At 41.2% G+C, this 27,498-nt stretch overlaps 1 protein-coding gene across 1 annotated transcript; it reads left to right on the top strand.

Annotated features, from left to right (window-relative positions):
- Positions 1–667: 667 nt before the first annotated feature.
- Positions 668–27,200, top strand: LOC147150060 (ras-specific guanine nucleotide-releasing factor 1-like). The gene is made up of 27 exons (XM_086026158.1): positions 668–1,235; positions 5,170–5,276; positions 5,585–5,732; positions 6,177–6,269; positions 6,568–6,821; positions 6,924–7,003; positions 9,676–9,869; positions 10,442–10,551; positions 11,171–11,289; positions 11,834–11,994; positions 13,263–13,326; positions 13,838–13,980; positions 14,168–14,250; positions 15,301–15,549; positions 17,911–18,284; positions 19,089–19,205; positions 21,563–21,733; positions 22,206–22,312; positions 22,447–22,559; positions 22,851–22,911; positions 22,993–23,099; positions 24,082–24,166; positions 24,250–24,447; positions 25,359–25,438; positions 25,536–25,653; positions 25,772–25,840; positions 26,354–27,200. The coding sequence occupies exons 1-27, from the start codon at positions 960–962 to the stop codon at positions 26,444–26,446; spliced, it is 3,774 nt and encodes a 1,257-aa protein (XP_085882284.1). The 5' UTR covers positions 668–959; the 3' UTR covers positions 26,447–27,200.
- The last annotated feature ends 298 nt before the right edge of the window (positions 27,201–27,498 follow it).

Here is a 27,498-nt window from a genome sequence, read left to right as displayed (position 1 = left end):
TTATTTTGATTTAATACTTAATCAGTGGGTGGGCACATGAATGCTCCAAATATTTGCATGGAAGCCATTCAAGTAAATTATCAGGAATGTGTTCCTTTGTGGGACATGTGTTACGTGTTGCAAATGGAAGGAAAAGTGTAACTACCACTGAACATGTGGAATTACAACATTGTGTCTGCTCAGTACAATACAAGTGATACAATTCATATCGTACAAGTTCTACATGTACTTGGTTTCTTCATTTGGGAAAAAAATGCTTTGAAACATGAACAAGGAGTATTCTGGAATGAGTTATTACACTGCACTGCTCCATAATGACAGCTGTTTGTAATGTTTTGCTCATCCCTTGGACTACTATTTAAATTAATACCTGATAGTCCCAAAGTATAATCAGCTTTGTCTGACGAAAACATATGATACAGTTCTGGTCGTGGATCTCATTTGATTGTGCACCTAATGTTGTGCCTGTGGTGCATTAAATCAAAACGATGCCAATTAATGATCGATATTTCAGTGCAAGAGTTGTGTGAGTGTGTGGGTGTGTGTGTGTGTGTGTGTGTGTTGTATATACGGTGAGTTGGAGCATCTCTCCAACGGGCTGAAAGCCGCCGCGGGCAAGTCACGTGACTGCGCTTGCCTTGCGCGCGTATGCGTCGAAGCGCGCGCACACACACTTCCACCCTCACAATGACGGGCTCTCTTACATGGATGCTCGGGTTTCATCGCAGCCTTCAGCGCGTGTGTTGTCCTTTTTGAGTGTGTCTTGTTTTTTCCCTTTTTTTCTTTTCTTTCTTTCTTTTTTTTTTTTTTAGAAGAAGAAGGGGGTCTCTTCTCCCTCAAGAGAAGGCGAGCTCGCGCAAGTGCCTGCCAAGTGAGTGTGTGTCTCGGAGTTGCTGAGGAAGAGGAAGAGGAGAAAGATGTAAGAAAGGGCAGTGCGCGTTCTCCCGGTGGGCTGCAACATGCAGAAGGGCATGAGGCTCAACGATGGCCATGTCACCTATCTGGCGCTGTTGGCCAGGAAGGACGGCACCAGGCGCGGGTGCCTGAGCAAGAAGAGCTCGGACAACACCAAATGGCACCCCAAGTGGTTCTGCCTGCTGCAGAACATGCTCTTCTATTTTGAGAACGACTCCAGTTCGCGCCCATCCGGACTCTACCTGCTGGAGGGATGCGCGTGTGACAGGGCACCCTCACCCAAGCCACCCCCATCCTCGAAGGAATGCCTGGAGAAGCAGGTAGGAATTTGTGTGTTTTTAGTAATGCTGTCACTGTAATACCAACAATCCTGTTCGAGTGCACTTCAGGTGTCAAAAATGAACTTTGGTCATCCAGTTTTCTTGTTGAAGCAAAGCAAATGAGGCAGAACAAAAAGTTGCATCCAAACTTTTTGTAGTCTGCCATCTGGCGGAGGTGGGCTGCCCCTTCCCCTGCAGTTTTGACGTATTGATTGAACTCCTTGTCTTGATATTAATAGCATCCTACCTTAGCAACCGCGTCTGCCTGCTTAGTGGTAGCAAGAATCTGCGGCCAGAATGTTCACATTGCCACCAAAGCCATGAGAAAATACTTCAAATGCATTTCTTCACTCTTGATTGAATGCAAAGCTCTTCTCAGGGAGATTCTGTTGGCAAAGTGCAGGGTTGGTTGCAAGAAAAAGCTTAAGGACGGTGATGAGGGCCCGTGTGAAAGCGGGCCTGCCAGCTGCAGTCTTTTGCAGCGCATCTTGTAGAACACGGGTGTCAAACTCAAGGCCCGGGGGCCAGATCCGGCCCGCGACATCGTTTTATGTGGCCCGCGAAGACGAATCATGTGTTGACTTGACATGTTGTTTTTTTTTATTGTATTCACTGTTAAACACAACATATATTCGAAGTAAAGCGAATTTAAAAAAAGTGATTAAAGTAGAGTAACGCCCTCACATGTGGGCAAGGAGAGCCACATTCACCAATGCATTTGAATAACCAGGACAACCATTTAAACACAAATACAAAATGAGAGAGTTCCTCCCAGTCATGCCCTTCCAGGTCTCACTGTCATTCCCCACCTGAGCATTGAACACCCGCCTCCAGGCCTGGCTCCAGAGGGGGGCCCCGGTGGCCCGCGTCTGGCCAAGGGAAAACGTACACTCATTTTACTCATCATAAGGGGTCTCTGAGCCGTGCTTTGTCTGGTCCCTCATCTACGACCCGTTTGCCATGGATGATCCTGCCAGGGGCATAAATCCCCAGAGAACTTAGCTGCTAGGATCATTGGGACACGCAAACCCTCCACCACAGTAAGGTGACGGCTCAATTTATTTGACAAAATGTTTTATTAGTTCTGCAATGGATTCTTTGCAAGAGACTGAATATATCGTAAAGCAAAAGTGCAAGTTTACATAATGTTATGGCCAGTGTGTGTTGCTTAAATGAGCAATATCATCGTTGTAATTACATTTTTACACACATTTTGTATTGGCTAACATGAGCATTGTGTTGCAATGAATGTTTCGAACGTTGCTTTCTGTCAAGTACGTCTCTCCCACAGCACGTCAGGACAAGACTATTTTGATGGGGGGAGAAAATATGAGCTGATGACATGTAAGGTGACAGCTGCTCATACAGGCTGCTCCACTAATTTATTTCAACAGTGATTAACTGCATTTGAAAGGCTTCAATTAGCATCACACTGTCTTCTGTTTCACCACGTGTCTCGTGTCATGTGTCTTATGTGTGTGCATGTCTGTGTGTGTGTATTAGTGGTTTTTTTTTTTTTTATATGAGGTATTGATTTGTCACTACTGGCACTTAACCACTTGGGTGAGGGAATGGGAATTTCACAGTACTTCACTAGTAGGCCTAGCCACACACACGTCAATTAGCACATAGTTTTGCCTAACTCGTAACATGTAATTGTTCTAGTATGCCCAGGTTGTCCTACCAGTGAAGACAAAGTGCGTGCTAGTACAAGGATCTTCAGATGAATCCATCCATTCTTTTTTTAATAGCGCTTACAGTTACAAGGGTCACAATTTAGAGTCTTCAATGAACTTAACATGCATTATTTTGGGATGTAGGAGGAAGCAGGAGTACGCGGACACTGTAAATGAATATATTTTAAACTACGTAAGTTATGTCTTTTATTATCAAGTGTAGCCGTTAAGGGCTTGTGACAGGTCATGTTGTGTTACTTTGAGTGCTGAGATGTCCAAATTCATATGCAAATGTGCTCTTGCTGTTCGATGTCAACCGCGGGTATACAAAAACTGTATTTTGTTTTTTTTAATAAACGTGAGTTTGCTGACTAATGCCTCCATAATCCACAGTAGACGGTACAATATATTAGCGTACCACAACAGGACATGCGTTCCATCAGACGCACACGGTAGTGTCTGTGGGCTAACTAGAGTTAGCTTCCAGATATGACTGTCCTTATATCAGAAATGAAATTGGACATCATCCACAACGTTCTTCCTTTTAAGATGTTCGTTTATCACCGCCGTGATGCTATGAAAGAGAGGTTTTACACTGTATTAAGTAATTTTGTGAAATGCGGCCGGACTTTCGTACTCTGAAGCTAATGCTAACATGGGTTAGCCATGCCGATTACCCACAATGCTTCTGTTTTACATCATGAATGACCCGGATTACCTCTACTGCATATGTGCGTTGCAGCCAGGCATACAGCCAGCGGGAGACGAGGCATTTTCGAGAGAAAAACACAGGGGCAAATAATTAACTGTACGAATAAACGACGCTTCGACTATTATAATTATTTAAATCGTCGCGATTAGTCTGCTAATCTTGGTAGCCCTACTCTCCTGACTGGCAGGTTGGCTGCGCTTGTTCATGAGTGCACGCGGTGGACGCTGCGGGCACACGCACCGTAGTATCGTACTTTTGACAACACTACCCCCACCTACTGTACATATACAGTCAATGCAGGCTACTCAAGGAAGCTGGCTGCCTCACAACAAACTCACGCGAAACAGGCGGGTTTAAAAAAAAAACAAAAAACGTTATTTCCGTCTATTATCATCAAAACGGGCGTCCGTCAATGATGAAATGTGAGGTCAGTGACGGACAGACGGACCAGACGGATCTGTCAGTCAGATGTAATGCCCACTTCTGGAAATGAGGACTAGGAGAGGAACCAATATAGCAGGTGTCTGAGGGCATGCAGATTTCCACAAAGATCGACACTTGAGTCAGTGAGCGGGCTGTTGAGGTCATATGAGGTGTCGTCTCAGGCATTAAACATATGCACACCTGCTTGGTTCCACACCTTGTGTACGCGTGTGTTTGTGTGTGCGTGTGCGGTGCGAAAGCTGCAGGAAGAATGACCGTGTGAGTAGATGTTATCAGTGTGTGACAGGGAAAGGGACAACGCAGCGAATCGATGCCAAGCCAACTGGCACCTTGCAGGCCTCCGATGCTTTTTTTAGCCGCACTCACTCAAAAAACAGAACAACCAAAAAAAAAGCATATTTCCACTCCGTCCCTCCTCAATTAGCTTTCCTTTCTTATAGTAGTATATTATGTTATGTTCCACTTTCTTATTCCCTATTTAGAAGGCATGCTACGGTTAAGTTCACAGCCATGCTTGCCACTGTTACCGTGGCAACCCCTATTTGCATGTGGGGAAAAGTACATTTGAAGTGGCCAATAAATGAGAGAGTATGAGCTGTTATTGTGCACTTAGAGATGAGACAAATGTGACAAATATGACAGGAGAGTGACTGACAATTGCGGTAATGCAAAAGTGGGTCACACAAAAATGTACCTTGTAAAATAATATGCAAAGCGAAGTGACAAGGTCACAAATATTGGTAGTTTACCGACTGATTAATAGTCTGCTTTTTGGGTCTTATTTCAAAAGAATAAGACCCACTCATATCTGTTCACACATCGCTTTTTACAAGGTGACAAATGCTTAGGCCCTGATGACATACTGTAGTTCAACGAATCTCGCGAGAGATGTGCTAAGGAAGCCAATGAACACATACAATGCTACTGAGATGAAGCAGTGAGAAGTTATGAGCCTAATTCACCGCTTAACCTTTTGTACAATTCTGGCGACAAGACGCTGCATAGTTAATGCTGAAAGCTTTCACCTTCATGTTAATGCAGTCAGAGGAATGTGTTTTAAAAATGTGATCTCTTAGTCTCTCCTTCTGTTTGTGTTTTCTAGTATTACTTTACAGTCACGTTTAATCATGACAACCAGAAGGCTTTGGAGCTGCGCACGGAAGATGTCAAGGACTGTGACGAGTGGGTCGCCGCCATCACGCAGGCCAGGTAACGCTCAGGTCCAGTACATGGTACTTCAATGCTGATGTTTTCACATCCAATGTTGGAGTAGGCAATGAGCAAATGTTCATACAAAAGTAGAAGAAAAACCACGATGTGAACTGATGCACCGATGGATCATTTCCACAAGTCCACAGTTTCAAAACTGCACTGAAACAACACTCACCCAGGTCGTTAGCAACGGAAAGATGCTGTATAAGATAGTTTTTTTTAATTTTTTATTATAATGATTATTCTTTTATTAAAGACCCCTGAAAAATTCAACAAGGAGGTTTTGAATGTGTCTGTCACTGTAGTTACAGGAACCTAGCTACAGAGCATGAGACTCTCATGCAGAAGTATCTGCACCTACTACAAATAGTGGAGACGGAGAAAACAGTTGCCAAGCAACTTCGACAACAGATAGAGGACGGGGAAATCGAGATAGAGCGGCTAAAATCAGAGGTAACCTGCTTCATGCTATCTAGCAAGAAACACTCAAGTGTGTTGTCCAGAATGTCCACACAGGTGACCGACAAAGGAATGAGGAAAGTGTCATGACAATAAATGCTGAAAGGTTTCATGAAGTCTCTTCCGACATGTTAAACCACATTTTTTTGAGTCAATGTTTAAATGTGTCTTCAAAGCACCCCCAATAAGTCCTTTTTATGAAAGTCCTTTCAAGTTAAAGGGATTCCAATGGTAATTTTAATAGTTATCAGAACATAAACTTTAAATAAAGGGTTTATTGATCATTAACTCAATCTTCCAGCACACTAGACAAGTATTTAACTGTACTAAAACCTTTCAGTCTTAGAACGTAGAAACATAGGGAAAAAATGCATCTCTCTGTAAGACATTAATTGATGACACCATTTATAATAATTCCTTTTTTGGGTTGAATGTTAGATCGCTTCACTGCTGAAGGACAACGAGAAGATCCAGTCCAATCCGGAGGTACCTCCAAGTGATGACGACACTGAGATCCAGAAGATAAAAAAGGTGGGAGAACTGTGCCGTCAGATTTGTCAGGCAGTTAAAAACAATTAAAGGATTTTGAAAAAAAAAATTCATATTCTCTTCCAATCGAGAGCTCGTCAGCCTGCATCCATTGGTGCAGCCGCTCTCCATGCGGGCGCCATTGAAATGCACATCTCAATCCGAACATTTCAGCATCAGAGCTGATTAAGTTAACTGATCACCGTTTCCAAATGGGACACACAATTTGTAAACGTTCAAGGACACATGGATTGTGCCGAATATTTGCAATCACAACCCATCTAATGGATTACTCTTACAGGTCCAGAGTTTCCTGCGAGGTTGGATTTGCCGCAGGAAGTGGAAAACCATTATTCAGGACTACATCCGTTCACCCCACGCGGAAAGTATGAGGAAGAGGAACCAGGTTGTGTTCAGCATGCTGGAGGCTGAGGCCGAATACGTCCAACAGCTGCATATCCTGGTCAACAACTTCCTGCGGCCGCTACGCATGGCTGCGAGCTCCAAGAAGCCGCCCATCACCCATGATGACGTCAGCAGCATCTTCCTTAACAGGTAGCGAGACTGCTATAAGATTCGAAATCCAACCCTGACCTCCAGCAATCTTTTTCAATATGAAAAGCGGATAACGGCATTTGTGATTATTTGTTTTGTCAGCGAGACCATCATGTTCCTCCACCAAATCTTCTACCAGGGCCTGAAGGCCAGGATAGCTAGCTGGCCCACGCTGGTGCTGGGTAAGCGAGACAACGACACTCCCCCAGTCTTGTTAAACGGGAGGTCAACCCAAACATATTTTTTTTCCAGAATATGTTCTATGCAGTTGTTAGTTGAAATACGGCATTCTGATTAATATTGTGATTGTGGAACATAGGTTAAGCAGCTAAATCTACCCACTTTTAGCCATCTCAGGGGGCGGCCATTTTGTCACTTCTATTGATTGAAAATGATATCACAGACCCTCAGGGCTCCGTTAACGACCAATCACGGCTCACCTGTTTTCTGAAGCGGAGCCATGATTGGTCGTTATCTGAGCCCTGAGCAATTTCAATGTCATTTTCAGTCGACAGAAGTGACAAAGTGGCCGTCGCATGAGCTAGCTAAAAGTGAGTGGATTTCTCATATTCGACAAACGCAATATTAATCAGAATGCAGTGTTTAGACTAGTGGCTTTACGGAATCAATTGCAACTTGAGGTACAATTACTTTATTATGTTTCGAACATCGCATTTAAAACATTTGACTCATTGGCCTTTTCTTCTCATTTCGAATTTCCAAATCCAAATCTTCTTTTGGGACATTCTTCTTTTGGGAACACCCTGTAATAGTTTAAACTGTAAATACACCTTAAACTATGATCCCTAAACCTATGTAGTTTGAAAACTAAGAGTCTTGTGTCACTTTCCAACACTTTTTCATTGCTCCTGAAAAAAGTGACATGATCCTTGGTATTTTATTTTTTTGGACAGTCACGTTACATGTGCATACACGATGGATGAATAAAACCCCCTACTGCATCAACTGCTGGTAAACAACGCCACATACTTGCACAGTGAAAGGTGTGCTGTAATTCTCGTGTTAATTCAGGCTTCCACTCCCTCATTCCATAAAGGACCACTTGAATAATGCTGAGATAAAACATTTATGATGTGCAAGCCATCTGGCCCAGACTCTTTGTTCAGTAAATCTGTCTGGAGTTGTGCAAGTCCACAAATCGTAAGAAATCTGCACTGCGCTTCTCTGTTGCCCGCAGACAGACATCCAATCTGCCTCTCCTGTTGCAGCCAAATTTTTGACTCAGACTTTAATCAAGCTCTTAAAACTGTCGATGAGTGTGCAAAAGTCAAACAGGTCTTTGCCAACTTGGAGCTGGCAGTGGGGCTGGGCATCTTGTGGCTTTCAAAGGGACATTAGCTTGAAGACTTTTCTGTCTGTAACTTAGCTTCCTGTCCAGTCCTTCTTTCCTCTTCTTCTTCTTTACTGATTGATGTCCATGCTACTGTCTGTAGACAATAGGTGTTGTTACTATATTGATTCACGACTTCAACTTCATTTTTTTGCGTCCCTGCAAAGCTCTCAGACGATACATCATTTGTCCATGCAGTCTACGAATGACAGATGTCATTATGTCTGAAGCCGACTGCACTGTCGTAAAGTGTGTGGGGTTGGCAAAGGGTTTTTATAGTTGGCCAATTTTGGGCCAGTTTTGCTGCGTTTCACTGGTGCATTGCATCGCAACTTTACAGATTCAAAAATCCACAAGCTTTTACAAAAGTCCGTTGGTACATTATGTTTTACAGTAATACTTTACTACTGTATATTTACAGTATATTCAGAGATGGGAAATTCAGATCCAGAAAATAAAAACCCTGCCACAGTTTTGGTTTGAGCCACAGGTGCTTCTAATCAACCGAGCACGTTTATCTGCCGGTTTAGTAGAAGCACCTGTGGTTAAAGTCAAACTGTGGCAGGGTTTTTACTTTCTGGACCTGGATTTCCCATCTTTGTTTATGTTTTCATATTTTCATGCAAAGGACGTATAATCTCAGTCGCCGAAATGCTTGTTGTCAGTCCGTGAATGGGATCATTGCTGGCACTCCCTCAAAATATCCACACTCGTACCTTATTCTCACCTGTTTCCTCTTTGTGGCCATCTGCTTCTTCTTTGAAAATCACACCACGTTTTTGTGAATGAAAAACAATACAGTAGGGTAGGTTGAGCCTCCAAACCCAATATGGGGTCCTAGTTTGACGTCGGCTGATGTGCGGCGCTCAATTGCTTGATGTGACGCTTCTCTTAACTGACTAATTGTTTTTGCCATGGACCACTTCAGATATTTTTGATGAAGAAAAGTGGGTCTTAGAGATCATTGTTTTATGCCAGGTGATCGGACCGACAATAGTCAGCTGAATTTCTATCAGAAATTTGGTCAACACTGACAATGATCTCACACAGCTGAAGGACATTTATGACTAAATTTCCCAATCTCAAACCATTCCCCATTCCACTACACACAGTTGATGTGGTGGATGGTGTTTGTGCCTCATGGCTCAAGGCACAATTAATAAGGGAAACAGGTTTCATATTTTTCACTACTTTTCAGGGTCCACAGATGGCAGGAACATAGTCCTCTTTATCAGTTCAAATAAATGGTCAATACCAATACATGCAGGACTTTAGTGGAAAAGCTACAACCTGAACTTACAGTGTCAGCTCTTCCATCATTAGCTTTGACGTAATTAACATAATTGGAATTTACAAATTACACTCTGTAAATTGCATGTCCAGCTTGCAGGCCAAGGTTTGAAACAATATGTCTAAAACTTAGTACCGGTAATTAGGTTCTAAATCAAGAACGGAAAATCTTGCCCAATAACTACACAAAATATGCTTCTGTGCTCCTAACAGCGGACCTCTTTGACATTTTGCTGCCCATGTTAAACATCTACCAAGAGTTTGTAAGGAACCACCAGTATAGCCTGCAGATCTTGGCCCACTGCAAACAGAACCGGGACTTTGACAAGCTGTTGAAGCAGTACGAGACTAAGCCCGACTGCGAGGAAAGGACGCTGGAGACCTTCCTAACATACCCCATGTTTCAGGTATACACAACGGGACCGCCCACAACAGCACTGCAGCATTGGCTCCCCACAAATAACACTCGCAACATCAATTGTTATTGCTTTAGTATTTTTCATAGCTGTTTAAAGTGCTAGCGTAAATTTAGACATTCAACCCCTTCAAGTTTAGTATGAACTGAAAAATGGAGTTCAAGTGTAGAAATATTCATAATTACGACCTGTGCAACAGGGCGGCATTTCACTTTACCATAACAACAGTAATGCAACAGTTATGGCCCTTAATCTTTTGTATCTATTAGGTCATTTGTGTTCACTGGGCTGTGGTTTTCAAAGCTTGCTAATGAGTTTCAAATTCTTGTGAGGCGGCAACAGTTGCTAAACAACAGCTGTAGTATTTAACGGAAAGAGAGTTTTTTTGTGATCCAATAGATGAGAGGATATAGACGTTGCGCAATGACCTGATTCATCTGGACTCTATTGTAATGAAATATAAGTGCGGAACCTGGCCCATTAATACTTTTGTGCAGAAAGCGCATGTTGAACATCATGTGACTTGCAGAAGTTTTGAATGAGTCTGTATTTCTCTCTGTCAGATCCCTCGCTATATCCTGACACTCCATGAATTACTGGCTCACACTCCTCATGAGCATGTGGAGAGAAATAGCTTGGACTATGCCAAGTCCAAACTCGAGGAGCTTTCGAGGTACATCTTCACATTGTCAATCATTCAAACGCAGACATGTACCACCAAGACTAACAATACGCCATAATTAACATTCCGCAATGCGTCCATCCAAAACTGACATGGTTTTTATCTACAGCGTTGTTTTTAAATTGATTGAATCTCTCTCAGAATATTCTGTACTCCCATTTCCATGCCGGTGTCAGAATCATGTTTGCAAAGAAGAGTTATGAGGAGATCTCCATAAACGTGACACTCAGTCAAGTCTTCAGCTAGTTGCAGCCAAGGGGTGCACTACATTTTGCCTGCTTCGATAATTCATCATCCAATTCCACACATTCAACATAATTTCAAATAACAAATTAATCGATTAATAGATGATTTTGCCCAACTCAAAACTGAAATGTACAACATTACTTTTAACCCCGTTTATTCTACCTGATGAGTGTAGTTTATGAGAAAACAAGACTGCATGGCAGTTTAAGGTACTGTCCATTTGAAGGGAGATAACTGCTTCATTTCGAATGAAACAGACCATATTCAGCCCTTGAATGTTGCATAGAGAACTTCAGATCATGTGGCTGGTCCTGGTGTATTTATTAATTTATTTTTAAAAACTGATTCCTTTATTTCCCCCCAGAATAATGCACGACGAGGTGAGCGAGACAGAGAACATTCGAAAAAATCTTGCTATTGAACGAATGATTGTGGAGGGCTGCGAAGTGCTGCTGGACACCAGCCAGACCTTTGTACGACAAGGTAGGTTTGATCTATCACCACTCACTGACATTATTTATTGACCCATCCAACCATCCATTCTGATTTTATGTCCGCTACCTAATGTGGGTTATACACATACTGACAATCAGGACACATTTGAGCATTTTCTCTCCCTTGTGGTCAAAGTCAGCAAAGGCCTGATTGACAGATGTCTCTAAAATTATCCTGTGGTGTATGTTAAGATGTTATGATGAATAAGGTATTGCTCGTAGTGTATTGACTTAAATTTCCCAACTTCCACTTACCGATTTTGCAAACAGAAACTCATTGATAGTTCTTTCATGTAGTTAGATTGTACCCAACAAACATTTGGATTAAGAGTGAAAATGGCCAAAAGAAGACTGTGAAACTAAAAATAGAAATACTGCAAAGCTGTGAAGAGTCCTTGATCGCAAAGATTTCTATGTTGGTTTATTTATCTAGTAGTAGGGTTTTTTTGTGCTTTAGTATATATGTGTGTGTGTGTGTGCGTGTGTGTGTGTGTGTGTGTTTGTTTGTTTCTGATAATACTGCCCTTCAACAGGTTCTCTGATCCAGGTGCCAATGAGCGAGAAGGGCAAGATCACCAGGGGTCGTATGGGTTCTTTGTCCCTGAAGAAGGAAGGCGAGAGACAGTGCTTCCTCTTTTCCAAACATCTCATCATTTGCACTCGAGGCTCTGGGGGGAAACTGCACGTCACCAAGGTAAAGCAAGGGAATCATACAGAGGAACAGGCTGTTTGATAAAACATCTAGAACCATTTGGACATTTTTACGCCAGTAATAAACTTGTGATGAGAGAGGAATCGGCAAAACATAGTATGTATTTTGTGTACCTTTTCATGATACCTCAAGTAGATGCGTGAGTTTTCCACTTAAGGCAAACAATACCTTCCTTTTTTCTCATCAGAAAAATAATGTGCAGTGACTGTAAACTTGTCAGTTTAGACAAACTACTGCTCACAGATGAAATAGTCCTGAGCCCAGTTAACAAAAACTGCAGCACCGAAGGACAACAGTCTCGTGTCAAACCATGCAGAGATTTATCACATTTTCAATGAGCTCAGTAAAATAGGTTATTTTACATTATATTTAATACATATACATTTAATAGCTATGTATTTGCAGTTCACTAGACTCTGGCATATGATTGTCTTGCGTGCATTCACTTTTATGTTATGTCTCATCTTGCCAAGATTCTTGCTGTTTCTTTGTATTTTTCCATCATAGTCCGTTTTATTTCATTTTTAACTCCACTTTTACTGGGTGACAGTATTTAATATTACAGTAAACCCCATCTGTTTGCGGGGGCTGAGAACAGAGCCCTGTCGTAAAGCGAAATTCCGTGAGTAATTGCTGCCCCACTTCTAAACATAAAAGAATTGCCCGTATAATGATTCAATGATCCCGAAACACTTAAATATAATTTTAAACTCATTTACAATGTTACAATTGATTTGAGGAAAATAAATAATAATAAATGCACCCGAGGTGTGCTTGTACATGCACAAGAGACTCTCTGTAACTAACAGCTAACAATGCTAACAACCACGACATGAAAAGATGTTAGTCTACTACTTTCTTATTTGCCAGGGCTTTGATGCCATCTTGTGGCATCTTGTTATAGGCATACCATGAAAAAATAAATGTGAATTGGTGAAATTTCTGTCAATAACTGACGATAGATACCTTGGAACAAATGCAAATAGGTGAATTTTGGAATAGACAACTATAAATAGCATGTTCACTGTATTCGAGCGCCTGACTACTATTTGCAGGAGTACGATACACAAAAAGGTTAAAACTAGAAAATGTTTTAATCATAATCATTTTCTATTGTATGATAAAATAGTATATTTTGCATTGAAGTCATTTTAATGTAATTGATCAATTCACTCCAAATCAATGCAATTGTGGAGAACGTTGGAAGTTTATCGTGTTCATCTAATATTAATATGCACCCTGCGTTGCAGAATGGTGTGGTGTCCCTCATTGACTGCACACTGATGGAGGATCCAGAGGGCACTGATGATGAGTGTAAGTTATAATAGAATCAGTAAGTTAGATACTAAGCTACTGTACGAGATGTGACAGAACAGGTCCAGGATTGGTGTCACAAAAGATATTCAAAGTATAAAGATATATTTGAAAACCAAACTACAAGCTTTCCCCTTCAATGTGAACCCCAATGAGCCTAATTTGCCCAGCATTCCATTTAATCAGCAAATTATTTATTAAAACGAATAGAAATTGTATCTTTAAAATGTTTCATTTCATGCATGTTTTTATTTTATTATTTACAACAAATAAATGAACCAATTGTTTAATGGGGTCACTCAACACAAATGAATGACAAATGAAAAATATAATAACATGCATATAACTGTGAGGATATTTTTCACGTATACAAATATACAATCCTTTATATTTACACCATGTTTTAGGCAACCCATTTTCTATGTCATGCAAAGGATTCTAACTGCCTTTTCCAGTGAAACCAAATAAATACAGTATACGGACGATTGTTTGTCCAATTTGTGTGCTACAGCCAAAGGGGAGCGGAGTGGCCAAGACACTGAGCACCTGGACTTTAAAGTGATAGTGGAGCCTAAAGATGGGCAGCCTTACACTGTCATCCTGGTGGCTTCGTCACGACAGGAGAAATCAGCGTGGACGAGCGACATTAGCCAGGTAAAGACCAACAAACTCCACCGCAAGAATGCAAAGTGAAGATTTTTGACCAGGGAGGTGATGCTAAACTGTTGGCCGCAAAACACTTGCGAGGAGGCGACAGCGGCCCAGACTTCAATTCCATCACTGAGAACCCTCTAACTCTCTTGCGCTTCCATCTGCTGTCTTGTGTCTTTCCGTCTCCTAGTGCATCGACAACATCCGCTGCAATGGTCTGATGATGAATGCTTTTGAGGAAAACAGTAAAGTCTCCGTGCCACAGATGATTAAGTGAGAATCACGCCATACATTTTACATGCACAACTGCAGATGAGTTAAAGCATCACAGAAATCCCATAAAACACTGCAGGGCAACCTTCACCCAAGGGCGTTTAAACCGTCTTCCCATGCAATCCTGAAAAAAAAGCTCAGAGGAAGTGCCTACAAAGCTTAAAAAAAACATCCAACCCACACACATGTGTTCAATTGTTGCATTTATTTATATATATATATATATATATATATATATATATATATATATATATATATATATATATATATATATATATATATATATATATATATATATATATATATATATATATATATATATATATATAAAATACAACCTAAATATGGGCCTCAGAGGACTGAAAAGGGGCCACGATAAGACACATGCTTTATTCTCCACACTCCAACTCTACGGAAAGCTTGATGAGGATTTATTAGCTATCCTTGATACGTTCATGTATTAGGAGCTATGATCTTTATCCACACTATTGAGACAATTGAGCACACTAGTAAAATGACTAACGTGCACTGGTAGAATGACTGTGTCATACTCATAACATTTTGTCCTCTACCGAGTGACGATTCTGCACTCTAACAGGACAACTTTGGCATACTCGGACAATCGCAGCATGCTAATGCAGTAGATTCAAGATGTTTATTTGACATATGTACAGTAAAAACACAACGCTAATATTGCAAAATCTCACTTTGCTAGACTCCCTGTACTTATACAAAGAATAAGAATGATTTTTAAAAATGTTATTTTAAATAATGAAGATAAATATTGAAGAGAAGTACGTAAGACCAATTTAAAGCAGAAGTCAACCCAAACATAATTTTTTCAAGAATATGTTCTATGCAAGCCCAATAGTTGAAACAAGGCATTCTGATAAATATTACATTTGTGGAATAAGAGTTAATCCACCCGTTTTTAGCCATCTCCGAGGGCGTCCATTTTGCCTTCTCTCGACTGAAAATGACATGACAACCGCTCACAACGACCAATCACGGCTGACCTGTTTTCTGAATCTGAGCCGTACTGCCCCGTAGGTCCGACACCAGCTTGTACTGCGACGATGTGGACATCCGCTTCAGCAAGATGATGAACTCCTGCAAGGTGCTGCAGATCCGCTACGCCAGCGTGGAGCGCTTGCTGGAGAGGTTGACCGACCTCCGCTTCCTCTCCATTGACTTCCTCAACACCTTCCTTCACTCCTACCGCGTTTTCACCAGCGCTGACATTGTGCTGGACAAGCTCATCACCATCTACAAGAAGCCTATCAGTGCTATCCCTGCACGGTGAGCAAGTTGTCTTTTACTATTTGGGAATTGCATATTTAACATATTGGTTGTTTTTTTTATGGAGTCATACCATGTCAAAGCCGAAAGGTGAGCGCAGCTGCGTTGAGTTAGCTTCCAAAAAGCAGCACATTTTAGTTTACTCGGTAAATTTGTCAACATGGTGGTAGGTATTTGTGTTTGGTGATGTGTCTACATGCCAAATGCACACAGTGCAGACTCTACACGGTAGAGTATATTGCTGCCTCCATGAGTGAAATTGCTTTTTTGCCAGTTCCACCCCCAGTTGTCATGGTTATGCAATCACCACACCAATGACCCAGTAGTATATGGGACATGTGATCATATTTTAAGAACCCATTCATATAGTTCTCATTTCGGTCATGCGTGAGTTGAGCTTATCCCGACGGACTTTGGGGAAGATGCAGGGACCTATCTTGAATTGGTTGCCAGACAATCAGATGTCAGATCACATTCCCACCTGTGGACAATATAGAGCCTTCAATTACCTGTCTTCAGCAAGATGAAGAAAAACCATGCAAGCAGAAGTGAGCATGCAGACTCCACAGCTGAAGGCGGGAGCTGATATTCAAACCCAGAATCTAAGAAATGTGAGGCACAAGTTTCAACCGCGAGGGCACCGTGCTGTAGAGTTAGACAACTTCATATATCCCCCCCCCCCCCCACCCCGCTGCAATGAAACCCCCCCAAAATCTTTTCTTTCCACTGTCCATCCCGTCGACGTCCAGGTGAGGACGTCACGCTCCACTGAAGCCCACCCACCTTTCCTTCACCCTCCGCTTGCTTTTTACTTCTCTTTCCACAAGTCTGACCATCCCTCTCTCCGCTGCGCTGTCGCCATGACAACCCTTTACTTTGCTGCAGGACCCCACCCTCTCCTCATGCTCTTCCCCTCTCGCCCCCTCCTCTCATCTGCAGCAGTATTAAATGTTGATGGTGGTGTTTTGTACTCCATCGTCCCCCCCCTTTCCTTTTTGTCTGCAGCTTCCATCCATCCGCTTCCTGTTTCATCCTCCTTATTTATCATAACGTCTCTTTCACTTTCTTCACACATGACGCGAGCATACACAGCACTACTGCAGTTAGCGTCTTCAAACACCCGCTCTCATACCGCATCCTTCACTGTGGAGGAATCCATACCCATTATGTCACTGACTCCAGCCTACCTCTCCCACCTTGCTTCTCTCTCTCTCTCTCTCTCTCTCTCTCTCTCTCTCTCTCTCTCTCTCTCTCTCTCACTCTTCCCGTGTCTCAGTGGGCCTCCTCCGGGCTGGTTGCTGTTGGCAGCGCCCGTGCCTTCCAACGCTGTCACTTGGCAGGCTATTAATAGGCCTTCAGAGGGGGTGGCTCTCAGTGCAAGGAGGATGCTGTCTTAAACAATGTCGCTCCCATAAAAAAGAAGAGGTGGCTGGAGCTCCCAAATGTGTTTCCTCTGCATGCACAACACACACACACACACGCGCACACAATTACCAATTGTACCATCCATGTACAATTATGTACAATAGCTAGCTATTTTTAATATATTTTACATTCAGTTCATTTTTTTTCCTCCACCATTGCTGGCAGGTTTGCACAAGAAGAAGAGTCCATTTGGAAGAAGATCCCATAAAATATACAATTTGTTTGATTTTCAAAAATGATGTTTCCCATCATTCCTACCCTGCATGGAACGGCGTTTCCATCATTTCTTATAACTTTGGCCATCATAACAACTGTATTTACAGGCAATATTTAAATCTATTATAAAGAGAGGTGGCATAAATACTACTTAGGTAGAAGTAAAAGTGGTGCCTTTATTTTAATAAAAGTTGAAAAAAATAGTGCAGATGCTTAAATGTACTAAAAGGAAAACATAAAAATGCATTATTTGTTGTCTAGTATATACATTAATCGTTTTAATAACCTAACACAACGGAAAATATTTAGCTTCTCTGTGCACAAATTAGTTTCCTGCTTTTATTAACTTGCTCATACTGAGAAGGCAACATTTTTTTGACAAAACTAAAAACATAAACAAAACATAAACAAACACCTCTAAAAAAACAAACAAAAACAAAAATCTCGCATATAGCCAAAAGGGCTATTTTTTCATTTTATCAAGAGTTTTGACTTGAGTTTGGTGAGGCATAACTTGACCTCAACCACATCAAACACATTTGGAGTGAACTCGAACAGATTTGAAGCCAACCCTTCTCTATAACATCGCAAAACAAAAAATCAAAACAACAAAAAAAGACCGCAGTCAGACTCCTAAATTTACATTGAAATTATTCCAATGCAGTAAGCATTTGTATATTTTCAAATATGCATATTGAAATGAGATCTCCCTGCCTGCAGTGCTTTGGAACTCTTCTTCGCCAGCAGCCAGAACAACAAACTTCTGTACGGCGAGCCGCCCACATCGCCACGAGCCAGTCGCAAGTTCTCGTCCCCTCCGCCGCTCGCCATCACCAAGACGTCGTCACCCAACCGTCGCCGCAAGCTCTCGCTCAACATTCCCATTATCACGGGAGGCAAAGCGCTGGACCTGGCCGCGCTCAGCGGCTCCCCAAACGGCTATGCGAGCATGCACACCGCCATGTCTCCCTTCGGTAAGACCACCCTTGACATCAACAAGCTGTTTGTGTCCAGCACCATTGCCAGCAAGATCCCAGATGAGGGGGAAGCCAAGGCCGAGAGCAAGGCCGATGAGCCCGTCCTCAACAAGCAAGGTTAGAATGCTACTCTTGTCTATTTTAGTTTGCATTTACTGTATGTCCTATATGATGGGTCTCCAACCTTTTTCCACTAGCGGCGCATACAAAAAAAGCCACTTTCACATTATTTAACTTTAAATCATTAAGGTCAACACAAACATTTTTTTTCAAGAATATGTTCTATGCAAGCCCACTAGTTGAAAAAAGGCATTTTGATAAATATTGCGTTTGTGGAATAAGTGTTAATCCACTCATTTTTAGCCATCTCCGGGGGCGGCCATTTTGTCTACTGTCGACTGAAAATGACATCACAGCTGCTCACAACGACCAATCACGGCTCAGATTCAGAAAACAGGTTAGCCGTGATTGGTCCTTGTGAACAGTTGTGATGTCATTTTCAGTCGACAGAAGACAAAATGGCCGCCCCCAGACATGGCTAAAACGAGTGCATTTTGCTGCTTAACTTATATTCCACAAACGCAAAATGAATCAGAATGCCGTGTTTCAGTTAGTGGGCCTACTGGGAACATATTCTTGAAAAAAAATATGTTTGGGTTGACTTCCCGTTTAAATCCACTAAAAAACATGAATTAAGAAAGGTGATATTGTTTTACAGAATGATAGTTATTTTGAAAAACATTACAACCAAAAATAACTGAATTTACTCTTACTATTGTGTGGAAGGATGGGTCGAAGACAGCATTTCAACAAATAAAATAATCCTTTTAATTACTTAATTACAAATTAAGAAAAGTTTAGAAAGTTGAAACTTAGAAAGCTGTGTGTATCTGCCCATTGCATCTTTTCATCTCCATCCAGATCTGTCAGTGAGAGAGGAATGTAACCAAGAACCTTGTCAGAGTGATGAGACGGAAACGGAGATGTCTCCCCCCAAGTCGCCGTCCACACCCAAGAACATCAAGTCAAAAAACTGTGGTACGTAACCCAGTAACACAAGTTACAATTGATTTTAATAAAGTAATATGCAATTTTTTCACATTACGATGTTATTCTCACAATATTATGGCATTTTTTCCCTCCTAATCTATTGATTTATTTTCATAAAATTAGGACATTTTTATAGGACTAAGCTTTCATCATAATTGGACTATTCTTATAAAATGAAAACTTTTTCTAGCAATATTATAGCTTTATTTTGAAAAACAACAGAATCCCAACTTTTTGGGGTAAAATGTAAAAATCACATTATGATTTTTTTCCTCATACTAATCTACTTTTCTCAAGAAATGTCAACTCTACTTCTTGAATTCATATAACATTTTCCATTCACTCAATTGGCATGTGTTACTCCTCTCTCTGTGTCACTTGGGTTTCTGCCTAGTGCCGCCCTCCTACACAGTCTGCCTGCACCTTTCAGTACCTCCTGAGGAGTCACTGGATGAAGTACTGTAAATGCCAATTATAGCAGCGCCACTGACTGGGTTTGTTTTATTTAGTGAAAAAGTGCACAATAGAATTTGCCAGTTGTTTTGTGAAGTCCAAGGAGTGCAAGCAATATAATATTGAAATATAATGTCACTTTAAAGTGACAGTTCAGTTGCTTGGAATTCATAACCTATATTATATATTGGAAGTAACTTATCCAGTAACATACAATGGTGTCTCCCAAGATTTATTGAGCCAAGGCACATAGTTTGCATTGGAAAAATGTCACGAAATAATTATGATTTAGTCTCAAGGTATTTACAAGTTTTACTGGTGTGAAATCTGGGGCTCTTTATTTGAACCCTCAGCTATTATTCAGTTGCACAAATTTGCACAGGTTAATTGTCTTCTGCCATCTAGTAGAAGAGCATTTTATTGGTCTGCTTGTCACCAAACGTTGCTGATATAGAAGCACACCTGTGCACTAACCATGGTGTCCAATCAGCATCTTCTTATGGCACACCTGTGAGGTGGGATGGATTATCTCGGCAAAGGAGAGGTGCTCACTATCCCAGAATTAGACCGGTTTGTGAGCAATATTTGAGCGAAATTGTGATATTGTGTATGTGGAAAAAGTTTCAAACGTTTGAGTTCATCTCATAAAAAATGGGAGCAAAAACAATTCTTGCGTTTATATTTTTATTGGGTGTAAAATGACAGCAGCATCAGTGCACATGTAGCAACTTTTTAAAGTGGAAATGCTAATGTCCGTCAGCAGCCAAATAAGGGCTTTTACGGAGAGAGAGAAAAAAAACCAAATAAACACCCACAGCTTCTCGGACCTGCTGCTACCACGCGGAGGAGGAGCATCCACCCTGTCGGCAGTCAAGCACAATTAATCCCCAGTGTGTTCTCCTCCCACGGTGTTGGATACAAGGGAAGCCAGTGCTGTGCGAGTGTAGGTGGAAGGAAACCTTGTACCTTAGCAACCATGTGCGTGTTCTTCTGATACCGCCCCCGGTTCGATGGAGGAAGGCAGGGAGGAAGTGTGTGGGGGAGGCACAGGCAAACACCATCACTGACGCAAGTTGCGGGACAAGCACACGGTTCGGTCTGCCTCAGCTCAAGGCCGCCCTCCGATGGGCAACACTGGCATTTAGTAATGTACACTCCACGTTGCATCAAGTCATTCTCTGGAATAATGGTTTTGATACACCCTCTATTCATATTCTATCGCGCTTGTCCTCGCTATGCTCACGAGTGTGCTGGAGTCTTTCCCCAGCTGACTGGGCAAGATGCAAACTGGGTACAAACACTTTTTATACAATGGAACCTCTGAAGTAAAAAATGTGGAACCGTACAAGCGGTCAGTACAAACGCATCAACAGATTAAAATAGGTCTTCTGCTTTTTTGGGTGCTAATTATTCCAACAGAAGTATCAGCCTCAACAAACAGTGTTCAGAAGAGAAGAAAAACTTGACACTCGTGTACAGTCAATTGTAAACAAAGTTGCGATGGAGTGTTTGGGTTGTTTTTTTACAAAGGTTAACTACCTGTTAAACTTGTATGATTGTGACACACTGCCACACAGGTCACCTTTTCGTTATGCCTCCGTCATTTGTCATTTGAGTTCCGACTTGGGTCTTTTGTTCTTTTGTTTTGTATGTCAGCTTGCAATATTTATCTGTGACTTTGGCTGAGCAGCTGTTGGAGGTTTTCTGATTGACCAATGAAAGCATTATTCATTCGTACAAATGGAATGGGTTTGGGTTTCGAGTTTGCCCTTAGAGGTCAGGGATTCAAATTTTGGGTACCAATGGATAGAGCACATCAATAACGCAAAAGAAACACTTTCACTTGTATTGGGTGGAATGAGTTTCAACGTTCAATTCTTCTTGGCCCACAGAGTTTACGCTGTTCTCCTTCAACAATAGCATGGTGGTGTCATCTTGCCGGGAGCTGGACAATAACCGCAGCGCCCTTTCGGCGGCATCGGCCTTCGCCATCGCCACAGCTGGTGCCAACGAGGGCACGCCGACCAAGGAGAAGTACCGCCGCATGTCCCTCGCCGCCACAGGTCAGATAATCTACAGAAATATGAACACCCCACATGGTCAGATGGCAGTTTTAAAAAAAAAAAAATTTTAGCACATTTTTTTCCAGAATTTGGAAGAAAAGAACACAAGCCCATAAACAAACTCGCTTGAATGCTAAAGACGAAAGATTCTGCCTTTAAAATGTGAATCAGGTAGAGAGAGTTATTATATTAATATGATAGGAAAATACTTTTCAGAATGCCATTTGTTACTAACATTGATCTGAAATAATTTCTTCAGAATTTGGGATTTTCATTAGCTGTAAACTTTAACCATCAAATTTATGTACGTAAAAAAAACTGAAATCATGATATATTTCATGCTGCGTGAATTGTTAAGTGAATCTGTCTAACATATCAGGTTCACATTTTGAGTTGATCTACTGAAATCAAATAAATTTTCTGCGCTATTCTAATTTCTTGAGTTGCTTCTGCACCCTCAACCTGTTTGCAGGCTTCCCTACGGACCAGAGGAATGGAGACAAAGAGTTTGTTATCAGAAGAGCGGCTACAAACCGAGTCCTGAATGTACTGCGTCACTGGGTTTCCAAACACTCCCAGGTACACACACATTTGAGTTAAAAAAAAAGAAAATTATATATATATATATATATATATATATATATATATATATATATATAAGTGTATGTACACACACATATGCACATTTGGGAATGACGCTTGTTGATCTGCAGGACTTTGATCTGAACTCGGAGCTGAAGATGAGGGTAATTGGCTTTCTTGAAGAGGTGATGCATGACCCAGAACTCCTGACACAGGAAAGAAAAGCTGCTGCTAACATCATTAGGTGCGTTTCTTTTTTTTTAACACTTGATTACACACACTAGTATGATCAAGATCTTTATTTACATAAATATGCGTTTAAAATCTGGACACATGACATGGAATTCATTACCAACACATAAAGGGCTCAATATTCCACTAAGAATGGAACTACTTGATAAACTGTACACAGTTTTCCCTGTATACACTGAAATCACCACTGGTGCTTTATCAGAAAAAAATAGTAGTGATGCTTGGTCCTGTCTGTTGCCAAAACACAGACACATTTCATGCACTTTTCTCACTTTGCATGCAGGACTCTAACACAGGAGGACCCTGGAGACAACCAGGTCACCCTGGAAGAAATCATTCACACGGTGAGGAGAAAGAACTAGCCCGCTTGCCCTGTGCCTTTGACGCCCGTGTTATAATATTGTGTTTGTGTGTGTATGTTTAAGGCAATGGAGGAATGCCGGAATGAGCCATTTGAGAGCCACTCTGCCCTGGAGATAGCAGAGCAGCTCACTCTGCTCGATCACTTGGTCTTCAAGGTCATTCCATATGAGTGAGTACAACAAAAAATACACTGTTGGTCTATGTCGTTCCTGACAACATGTGATGCAGTAATGTGACAAATGTCATGAATGAAGCACAATAAAGTCATATTATAGCAAGAAACATGTTGCCATTTTAGGAGAATTAATATTAACATTACAATTCACATGTTGGGAAATGGATGGAATCATGGATGGATTGATGATGGACCACAAAAAATGCTCTCATGGGCCCAGTGGTGGTTTCTGGCATGTGCGATATGTGAAGCTGCACAAGGTAGTGACGTTACTGGGGAGGCGGCAGGCCTTCCACGCCCCCCCAAAAAAAAACCCTGTATATGTGGACGAACCTTAGATTAGATGCTAGATGGTAGTTTAGAACACCCCTGGTGGAGTGAATGAGATTGGGTTTACTGTAATTTCTTAATTTGAGGAGCCGACCAGTGACATCAGTGATTGTGCGGCAAATTATGTTATTACAACTGAACTGATCACCGAATTTCAGAAATGCTAAATATCTGCTTATCCCTTCCAGCCGATCAGATCTGTGTAAAGTCTAGCTGCCATAAAATCATAAACCAATTTTTAGTTTTAATATTTATAATTAACCTAATTCTAGTGTTTCAGTGCAACCAACAAAGAAAAAAAAACATGTTGACAAGTGCAGGTTTAACTCCTGGGACCCAATTTTGATAGATTGGTGCCCAGGCGCTCGGCATTAAAATGGGCATAACTTCATTTTCGTGCCAGCGCAAGTCTAGTCTGGAGTGTGAAGGGCCCGTCTCCAATTTTCCACGTCACACATCAGACTGACTACATTATCCCAAAGGAGAAATGTTGCAGTTTACGTGTCAATGTCATTCACAAACTCCACGAGTCTGTTTTCTTTTTCCGCATGAAATTTGTTCTTTATTGTTGATTCTTAGTTGTTGTGTTTTCCTGTTGTGTAATGGTATCTGCATGTTCTATTCACTATATTTGATGTTTCCCTAGGGAGTTCTTTGGTCAAGGCTGGATGAAAAACGACAAGAACGAGAGAACTCCGTACATCATGAAAACCACCAAGCACTTCAACGACGTGAGTCCACCAGAGCAATCACATGCCGAATGCGTTAGAGGCTCAAAAAAATGACCACAATTTATGTGCTTCGTTTGAATCAGATTAGCGACAGGATTGCCACCGAAATCCTGCAGTGGGATGACGTCAACATGCGGGTGGCGGCCATCGAGAAGTGGGTGGCAGCGGCGGACATTTGCCGCTGCCTACACAACTACAACGCCGTGCTGGAGATCACGTCTTCGCTCAACCGCAGCGCCATCTTCCGCCTCAAGAGGACCTGGCTCAAGGTTTCCAAGCAGGTAGTGTGCAAAGTCTTAAGTAATAGTATAGTATAATATAGTATAGTATAGTATAGTATAGTATAGTATACAGAGCTGGGCATCGTCTATTTCCCGTCTTCCCGTCATTTTAAAGAAATAAAAAAATATTTAATTTATTTCATAGAAAAAATCCTGCAGCACACCATCAGCTGAAATTGTGAAAAAAAAAATCTTATCTTAACAATATAAGTGTTATATTGTTCATATAAGCATTTTTTTTTACATTGAAGAATGGCGTTATATTATAACGTCTTGAATAGGAATTCAATAAACACAACGAAAAAAGTATTTTATAATGTTTCTTATTGATACTTACTCAGTGTGAAACATGGGCCTATTTGGATAAACATGCGTCACTAATTCGCTTGTCTCTAAACAAATACAATTAGCTACCTGCTGCTGCTGCTGCCTGCTGGTATGGAAGAGTACCAGTATGTAGTAAAGCCAGGCGCTAGGACGCACAGGCACACGAATTAGATAATTTCCCACGACACAGCTGACAATATCTTGCGGCGCACTGGCGTGCACACAGTTTGAAAAACACTGCTTAAGACAAAAGTAGTATACTTTGCCACCATCTTGTAGATAATTCTAGACCTTAATATGGGAGGCTTCAATTATCTTTGTCCTTATGTGATGTTGGGACAATTCTGATGTGTTTTGTAAAATTGCAGGAACCTTCCAACCAATAGCTGCAACTTTAGGTAATGACGTTAAGGTTTAGCTTTTTGCTTGCTTTGTAAGGGTTATCTGGGGTGGGCGGTGTATCACAATTGGATGATGTCCGCTGCATTGTGGTCTTTTACAGGCACGACTTTCTCATTTTGAATCCAACTGTCCGTGTGTTTTGGGTCAGAATCTCACAAGTGCTCTCTGTTTGATTTTCTTAGACTAAAACAGTGATTGACAAGTTACAGAAGTTGGTGTCATCAGAGGGCCGCTTCAAAAACCTGAGGGAGGCACTCAAGAAGTGAGCCAGTCTATTGGCCCATAAGCTGCTGAGAAAACTTGATTATCTCATATTCATCACAAACTAACAACTACCGTGTGTGTTGATGTTTCTTCAGCTGTGACCCGCCTTGTGTTCCCTACCTGGGCATGTACCTGACCGACCTGGCCTTCATTGAGGAAGGAACACCCAACTACACAGAGGACAACCTGGTCAACTTTTCCAAGATGAGAATGGTAAAGGGCACCTTCGTGGAATTGTCTTGCTGTTTTCTCGCTCTAAAAATTACAGCAGATCTAATGTCTGTGAAATATTGAGAAATGACTGCAATCATATATTTTCGTTTGCCCTCAGATATCTCACATCATCAGAGAAATTCGGCAGTTCCAGCAGACGGCCTACAAGATTGATTATCAACCAAAGGTGAAGGTTTTTTTTTTCCTCCTCGGCACATTGGAGATGAATTGGATGCACTTTCATTCTGTGTGACAAGCACAGTCAGTATGGGAGTTAGGTTGACACACTGTGGATAGACCACATAGCTAGACGTACCGTATGTTCAGGATAAAATGGAAAATTAAATGTGGTAAACACATCTCTCGTATGGAATGTCAGGAATACCTCATTTATACATCATAATGATGATGATGATGATGGTAATAGTAATAAAATTTGCAGTGCACTGCAAACGTTAACTTGCCCCTAAATGCAGCCATTTTGTCCCTAAAATTTGAGAAAGTGCATAACAGTACATTTCTCATCTAAGAGTAAACACAAATCCAAAATGGACTCATTGTCAGCACAGTGCTTGAACTCAACATCTACTTGAATGTAAAGCCTTAAAGTAGTGTACGGTTTGACATGTGTGCTTTTTCTGTTTTTGTACTCAATGATAGACATAGTTCAATTCCACGTTTTGCAATTTTTTTGTCGTAGGTGGCAAAGTACTTGCTGGACAACAGCTCCGTGCTGGATGAGGAGAGTCTTTACGAAACGTCCTTGAGAATCGAACCCAAAACGTCATCGTGAAGAGGCTCGTTCAACGTTCATCGCGAGTGTAAAGGATCGTTATATTCTATTGTACTGTACATATACGCTATTATTTGTATTTGAGGCCATGCCCTTCTAGTATGTTCTCATCAATGTCAAATATAGAGGCTATGTAGATGCCTAGAGCTTTTATTTATATAGTAGACACAGTATTTGTTATTTATGGTCTTACATACTGAATTTTATTTTAACAGAGGAGAGAGTTTATAGGCTTGATTTACACTGCAGGTCCAAGTCGAAAATTCCAGTTTAATTGCTACAGTATATCTGTTTTGTTTTTTTTGGGCTCTCTATTTCCATGTCTTACATTTTAAGTGACAAATATTATTAGCTTTGACTATGTTTGGGCTGATGGAACACATGAAATAAACCACATGCATCCAAATTGGAAGTAAATAACTCCACAAGGGTCAATACTCGGAAGTGACAACACAGAAGTAAACGATTGTACATAAATTATACAAATATTAAATATTACATAGCGTTTCGTTGGCCTGGGCTGACATTTAGCCAACGCTTAGCTCCCGCTAACCTCAATTGATTTAAATGAGGGTGACCTCCACATTTCTCCACTGGGTGTAGTTGGTAATGATTTTTTTTCAATGTAGCATATTCAGATTTTATTTTTCTTTGCATTGGCTGAAGTTCAGATTTTGAACAGAGGTCCGTTTCACAAAGCAGGTTTAGTGAAAATTCCCTCTCTCTCTCTCTCTCTCTCTCTCTCTCTCTCTCAGTGATGTTTTAGCATTTCCAGAAAATTATATTTTTGAGTGGTATAGTTTCACGTGATACCCTCATGAGATTATGGCGAGGTCTTAACTGTTTGAACAATGTTTTTATATTTCATCTTCAGCTGTTGCCAAGTACGCTTCTCTCCCGCAAGATTGCACCTAAATGAAATAAATGAATAGGCTTCCATTCAAGCAATTTACTCCCGTTGTATTATTGTGATTGCAAAGGACTACATTGAAACTTGCACGCCTGTTCCCTGTTGCCATGGTGACTCGTCGAATCGAGGCTCCAGTGATGCT

Source organism: Filicampus tigris, chromosome 3 (assembly GCF_054856515.1).
Source record: "Filicampus tigris isolate MCC_2025a chromosome 3, RoL_Ftig_1.0, whole genome shotgun sequence".
In the NCBI taxonomy this organism is placed as follows: Eukaryota; Metazoa; Chordata; class Actinopteri; order Syngnathiformes; family Syngnathidae; genus Filicampus; species Filicampus tigris.
This window is presented reverse-complemented; position numbering and strand designations above follow the sequence as displayed.